At 41.9% G+C, this 7,508-nt stretch overlaps 1 protein-coding gene across 1 annotated transcript in view; it reads right to left on the bottom strand.

Annotated features, from left to right (window-relative positions):
- Nucleotides 1–7,508, bottom strand: part of PPM1H (protein phosphatase, Mg2+/Mn2+ dependent, 1H) — a gene marked incomplete at its 5' end in the record, with an annotated part of 68,351 nt that overhangs the window by 25,122 nt on the left and 35,721 nt on the right. The window contains one exon of the mRNA XM_010154409.1: nt 3,661–3,779. Within this exon, the coding sequence (XP_010152711.1) occupies nt 3,661–3,779 (119 nt within the window). The remainder of the gene's footprint in view (nt 1–3,660; nt 3,780–7,508) is intronic.

Genomic DNA, 7,508 nt, shown 5'->3' with positions numbered 1-7,508 from the left:
AGCAGGAGACACAGCTCTTAAGATGCCTTGCCAGCTACAGTACACGTTTTGCAATGGTTGCTCAACCACAGCGCATGTGGGGCGAGGGTGCAGGAGGAGCAGCTCACAGTCAGCTCCCCCCAAATGGGATTTATTTTAGGTACGTTTAATGCAGAGGATTCCTCATCCCAACTGCCACTGCTGAGGAAGGAGAAAGGGTGGGAGAGCCGAAGGGAGAAGGGAAAGGCTGGTCTCAAAGCAGTTGCAGGCAGCCTGGACTAGTGATGCAGTACACATTGCTGGATCAGTGGTTGTCCTAATGCTGTGGGGAAACTTGGCAGCTCTGCTACCACTGTGGGCTGCTGAGACAAAGCCAGTGCGGAAACTCCACATGAAAAAAAAAAAAAAGAAAAAAGAAAAGAAAAAAAAGCCAAATGCATTATGACAGACCCAAAGACAATAACCTTTTGTAATCCAAACAAGCTGGGCAAACCAAGCCATTGTTGAGAAACTGAAAAGCTCCAGAGCACAGGAGAAGAGTAAAAATTAAGGGGGGGAAAAATCATACAGCTTCTAATAGAAAACACAGAAAGTGTCCTGAATTTTAAAATAAACAGTTCATCTTCCCGAGGCAACATCAGAGCAGAGAGTGTTTTGCGCCCTCTCACTATAGGATTCAGTAATTAAGTGTAAGAGTGGCTTTTTCTTCCCAGCATCACCCGCACATCTCTACATGTATATGCAAATGTCAACACACAGTGAAGTCACTGACCAAAAAAAGGGTCAGACAATTGATCTTCTGCATTGCAAGTGATAAAGGTTTGGCAGCATTTTAGATGGAGCTTTGGCCAGCCACTGCTTTGTACACTGACATCTTCTAGAAAAGGAATATATATGTTAATTTATTCTTCATGATAGATATTGTCCCTAGAAATAAATGCAGAACAGACATGTCCTTGGCTGCTGTGTCCTGATACATGAGTTAAATGTAGGAATTAGAAAGGGAAGAAAATAGAAGCAACCCCCTTGAAGTAGAAAATGACCACTGTGAAACACCAGCCACCTCAAACCACCATCTCTGAGGGCCCACCAAGCTGGAAATCTAATGTCTTGTCCACAGTCTCAACTATCAAAATTGACTCAGACTTTCGGATAAATAGAAACAGATTGCTTCTCCTCTGCTAAGGAGATCACTGCACACAATTTGATGGAAAACAAGGCTCCCTTGGGCAAACACCCTGCAAAAAGAAATGGATCCTTATTTATAAGGGCTTTGATTTAGATAAATGTATGCTGGTAGAGCAATTCCCTCACCATTTCATTGTCCTGAAGCAAAAAAACCCAAAGAGGTAACTAACTGATGCACTGGCTGTGGGCTATGGAGCAGCTAAAAGATTTTGATTCTTTCATTCAGGACAAAAAGATAGCCCCCATTTTCCACTTCCAGCCAGAAGTCAAAAAGAACAGCAGGGAGAGGTAGCCTCCTCACAGTCTCCACATGCTTTTGCTTGGCACAGGCCAGCCCTTTCTAGGACAACACTGAGGTGAATTCAGACTTGAGCTTTCAAGTCACAATTTAAGTATTTATTCCAGAGTAACTGCTTACAGCTAGGCATATCTGTGCTAAACTCGTGGTAATTTTTGCACTGACCATATTAGAATCTGTAACTGGATCAACATGCATCCCAACACTACAGGAAATTCAGAAAAATCAATGGGAAGAGCAACTCTCTTCTCCCCCCTGCCATATGCTAAGAGTACACACTCCAGTACTGAAAAACAATACATTGAATCAAATCTGCCATCCATTTAGACTTACCCAAGCTCTTCTACCTTACTCATTATTCTACACTTCAAATTTGCATTCCTTCTTATTTGTCTTTCTTCTAATGACAAACAGTATTAGCTATGCAATAATAATTTTGAATAAGGTGAAGTGCTATGCACAGATTCACAAATGAGGTACAAACTGATATATGAACTCATCTCTTTAATTTTTAAACCATTCCAACCCTGTATGCATCCCAACATCCAGCTAGTCATTTTGACTGAAAAAACCCCAAACATAGTAAGTAGAACTTCACTCAGCTTTTTGACATGGCTCTCAAGTTCATTTCACCTCTAGTGTGAAAAAGAGTAATTTTTCCCTCTTTATGCTTTACTGATATTTATCAACACCAAATTGGCTCACTGTGATGCCCATGCCCAGTGACAATGCGCAACTTCAACCATTCTAAGATAATTTCTTTTCCAGACCACTAACAAAGTGGGGAAATGCAAAACAGCTCCCACAAACATGGATGAACCCTCTCTGGCTTCCAACCATGGTGAAAGAACTCTGCTCTTACCGTCCTCTCAGGAAGTTCTTGGCCCATGATACTCCTGTAGCTCTCCCCAAAATTTAGAGTTGTTTTTGGTTGGTGTTTTTTTTTTTCCTCCCCTTTCCTCCCCCAGTAGTATCTCACATCTTGATAAATAGCTTTTGGAAGTCTGCATGAAGCCATTCTTTACTGATGCCTTCAGAGGCATCCAGAAGTTTAATAAGAAACCTCCCTTTGCATAAAGTGGGAGAATGTCTCACCATCTTCCAAATGTTTTCCACTGTTGAAGTCCTCAGTTGATCCAATGTTCTTATTCTATTCCTATTCTTTTGCTCATGCCTACAGCCTTTTTAAAATGTGAAGTCATCGTTCTCAGGGTGAGACTGCATATTTCTACTAGCAGCTGTTCAAGATGATGGACAATGAGTGTTATTCCCAGATTAACATGTTCTGCACTCCAGATAATATTAAACTTGGGTCATTATTCTGCCATTAAAACATCATTATATTTATGGTCTATAAAGTATGGTACAAATCAGAAGCATGTGGATTGTAGATGCATGTGAGCATCCAAGTCTCCAAACCTACAAGACTTCAGGCTTTTTAACCCCTTCCATATTTTCCCTTCCTGAAAGGGTATTTGCTAAGCTGCTCAACCACGAACAGCATGGATCTGAAGACCATTTGCATATACAGGGCCTTTGCCTTTACAGGTCACACACAGGAGCATACAACAGCAAGGATTAGCGCTTTTCTGAGTGAATGGGAGTCACTTGAGAAGGAACCTCTTGAACTGACACAAAACAGGGAAGAAATTTAGCCAGAGAAATAACTCATCTTCTTCCTGTATTCATTAGGTCAATGCTGTTCATTCAAGCCTTTTTATTTTAGGCTGTCTGTGACTTTTATTCAGACAAGCCTGTCTGTAAAACAATTCCTCAAGGGTTACCCAAATCAGGGGTCAGCTGCACTGGAGTGTGGGAGGCAGCTCTTCTCTTCTGCAAGCGTTCCTCAGAGTGCAAAGGCATGACAGTCCAACTGATGCAGATTCTGTAAAACGCTACTTCCAAGACAGCAAACTTGTTTAGCTTTCAAGGAGATCCCTGGCATGTCTTCCCCTTTATGCATTTCCTCTACTTTGAGTGCTCATATGTTAAACGAATTGGCTCTGGAGGGAGGTCAACTTATTTAAAACGTTAGCTTCTGAAAGAAACACAAATCTGAAAGGAGGAAATACCTTTCCCTTTAGTACACAGGCATACACCTCCATGTTTGATGTAGTTACACTAATCAGACACGTACAAAGCAGGCCTTGGTTGGGGAGAAGGCTGACCCCATGCTGAGAAGGACACATTCTTACCAGCCAGTCATGTTGAAGTCGCGGTAGAGCATCCTCTTCCCAACTTCCTTGCGCTGGACCCTCCGTGGAAACTCTAAATGTGTGAACTCATTTCCCAGCAAGTGGGGCTGCATGTAAGCCTGTAAGCAGAAACCAAGCCACAGATACCACACAAACATCACAAAACAAGACATCACCTATTTTTAATAAGGAAGCATTACCATCCCTTCCCGCTCCTTTTCCCACATACATTCCCCTCCCTGTCCCCTCCCCTTTTTAAACAAGGAAGATGATGAGCTCCGTTTCAGCAGACGATGTGCACATACATCAGTTCTAACACTGCCTGGTGCCCAGCAGCAGCCTTACAGGGCACAGTCCTCTTGCCCTCAAATTCCTTCACTTCTCCCTGCTCCTCAGCATTTGGGACTTCTAAAGCATGCCCCATCCACTGACCCTGAAGGAGCCTGCAGGGTTTCATAAAACAGGTCAGAGACCTGAGAGAAGGGAACGATCAAAGGACAAAGCCATGCAACAAGCAGAGACTCAGAGAGGTGTGTGTGGAGCGAAGCTCAAACTTTTTGACTCCCAGTTCAGCTATGCCAACAACACACACACCCTAATATTACTACGACACTTTGATTTTCACTGCCTTGAGAAAAATGTTCCCTTTTACCAGCTCAGTGCTGCACCCCATCACACAAGACACTGCAAAGAAATACAAGTGGCAGAGGACTTTATTTTCTTGTTTTCCAAAAACTACTTCTTTTGTACAGAACAGACAGAAAAGTAGCAGCAGTTTTGTGTCACAACTGCGACTGATGTTTCTGACAGTATTAATGTTTGATGCTGCCCTTTCTGGTGTTGCAGCTCTGCAGATACTGGCAGGCCTCTTTGCTAGAGCCGTGCCTGAGGCTCACATGCTCCAGAGCTGACTGTACTTGAGAGCATCGCGAGGCTCTTTGTCCACCACATAGATTTTTGGTTTGGATTTACAGAGAGATCACCTAGCATCATAGGTTAATCCTTAAACATACTGTATTTCTTCTTTCTGAAATAAACTTCGCTCATTTTTCTCTGATATTTGCATAAACAAGCCTTTCCACTCTCTCTCCAAAGCTGCACCATGAGCGAGCTCCTCTGAAGACACAGGCAAATTGGTTAGGGACCTGAAAAAAAGTTGCATTTCTTAACCTTTGTGCAGATAACTTTGTCCTTATCCAGCCAGTTATGGCAATAAAGTCTCTCTTATCTCCAGCAGCAGCTGCTGTCAGGGCAGACCAAATGAGCTGGTTTTAGCTTGTGGGTTTGTCATAAATCTAGTGCTCATCAAAGGTGAGTAGCAGGAAGCAGTGGAAGCGCTTATTGATCTACCTGGCAACTATCATGCAGATAGTTCACAATAAAATATTTCCTGCATTTAAGGGCCGAGCCCGCTCCCACTCAATTTCATAGGAGTTGGATCAAGCTCAGCACATCACAGCCCTAACCTTCCATCAGCTTGTCCCTGTTCCCATTGCCAGACATAATTCCAGAAAACACCCGAGCTCGGGTGAAACAGGGCTGAGGGAGATTGCTGCGTGTAGCCAACGAGATTGGATTCTGCTTCCAAGAGGCAGCTTTTCAAGCACGCAGGTGTGATCTTGACATTGTGAGCCCTTCCTGGAACAGGAGCTCCATCAAATTCTCTCTCTGTGTAGAGTTAAGGGAATTACATTTTCTTCCTGCAGTCTACACTCAGCCAAGGTCCCCTCGCCCACCCAAATACTGTTTTCAAGGACCCTTTAATTGGAGCACTGTTCCTCATTACAGAAATGGTTGAGAAGCACTAGTGACTTTTGAGAGGTTTAGCAGTATTAGTCCAGATGAGGTTTCCCATACTTCCGTAACTCTCGATTCTTTATTTAAAAATACAGATAAACTTTCTACTTATTTTCATTCCAGTTGCAAAAAAGATGGAACATCCCTAATGATTGCTACGCATTGACAGCAGAGCGCTGGACTCTTTTCGCCACTTTTTAATTCTTTCTAGCCTATGATATTGTAAACAATGAAGTCAGTCTGCTTTGAAAGTGCAATTCAGTTCACTTTTAAAAATGCACAACCTATCTTGATTGAACCATTACAAACCACTTTTAGCTAAAGACTACTGTCGCCGGTCTACAAAACAAGAAGCCTTATTTAAAGCAAGAAAACTCATACCTGACATCAAAATGAAGTTATTTAACCTTTAGATTATGAGATTACTTAGTAGGCTGGATCACAGGTCCAGAAGAAAAAAGTTACAGGCTTTTAGCATTTTTTCCCCTTGAAAACAAGAATCTCATTTATTGAAAAGGTAAAGCGATTGGGAGAGACTGCATTTCATAAAGATTTACTCAGATGGAAAGTCTGAGGTCACAAGTGAAATAAGATTAATAAAGCTGGCAGAGTTACCAGTGGACTGCTAATGTTCAAATAAGATTTCTCTTCCACAGCCAAGCCTCAATGCTTGATTTACAATCCAGGGATCTTAACGTGATTCTAATATTTTTGGCATCAGTGGAACACAGGGAAAAGAGCAATTTGGAAGCTTCTGGTGCCTGTGAGCTGAATTCTTATGTGAAGAAATAGGGATTTTTGTTGAGCTTCCCCCCACCCTTTTTCTAAATTTCCCATTTTTTTACCTTTTTTTTAACAGTTATTTTTGATGCTTCACTGGTAATTCTGCAAAGAATGTTCTATTATAAAACTCAGCTGCAACTTCCAGTCAGGTTTGTTGAGAACTACTCTCCACTTACTCTGAGGCTGGACTCTCCTCTCTCTCCACCCCAATCAAACTATACTGGGCAACAGAACCAGAAAATAAATAAAAAACAGTGTTTTAAAAAGTCTACAGATCCTTCAAGTAGATACACAAACAGACACCATGAAAGACCCTCAAGTGATCAAACAAGAAATAAAAAATGGTAAGTGAACTGACTCAGAATTTCATCTGTGAGGAGGCACTGTATATTTTCCGTTTGTTTAGTCTCGATTTACAAGAACCTCAGATCAGAAACGCCATTCAGAGAACTTAAAATGTAATAAAAAGGGGACTATCAAACATGTTGTATATCCTTATGAGGTATGTTCAGACAACATTGTTATGCTGTGTTATAGAACTGGAATATTTTCCATCATTTTTCTTTCAGAAGCTATTACAGATTTTTGGCATAGATCTGGCATAGTCTGCATCATGTGTTTTTGGTACTCTGCCATTTTATGGTGTACTCTGTGGCTAGATGTATTACATTCAACATTAGTTGTTTAAAATGGAGTCTGCTCAAGGAAATATTAGTCATGTTTCTTTCAAAAGGCCATTTGCTTCCTGCTGTGTTTCCTGGTGATCAGCAAAGCAAACATGAAATTAAGATAAACCTAGACTTACACACTTAGTGTGCCAGTTAATTAGGTGGCAGGGAACACTGCCTGTATCTTATTGTACCTCCGTAAGGCCTGCTGATGCCTTTTCCAGTTCCTCCAGGACGCAGGGCTCTGGGACATCACTGGCACTAAGTGGTTTCACTGTATTCTGTGCTATTTTCAGGATTGCTGTTTTCCCCTACATCAAGTGTATCTTACAACTTCATCCTCTTATCATATTCTGCCACTTTATCCAATAGGTTATTCTTCTATATAGGACTACTGCTCAAAACAGCATGTGCATCACAAAGCATCCAGGAGTTACACAAATTACTCAGCCATTATCATAGAATCATAGAATCATAGAATGGTTAGAGTTGGAAGGGACCTTAAAGATCATCTAGTTCCAACCCCCCTGCCATGGGCAGGGACACCTTCCACTCGACCAGGTTGCTCCCAGCCTCATCCAGTGGGCTGGCCGCACTCAC

This window comes from Eurypyga helias, unplaced genomic scaffold (assembly GCF_000690775.1).
Source record: "Eurypyga helias isolate BGI_N326 unplaced genomic scaffold, ASM69077v1 scaffold10526, whole genome shotgun sequence".
NCBI lineage: Eukaryota > Metazoa > Chordata > Aves > Eurypygiformes > Eurypygidae > Eurypyga > Eurypyga helias.
Note: the sequence above shows the minus strand (reverse complement) of the source record. Positions and strands in the feature narration are given on the sequence as shown.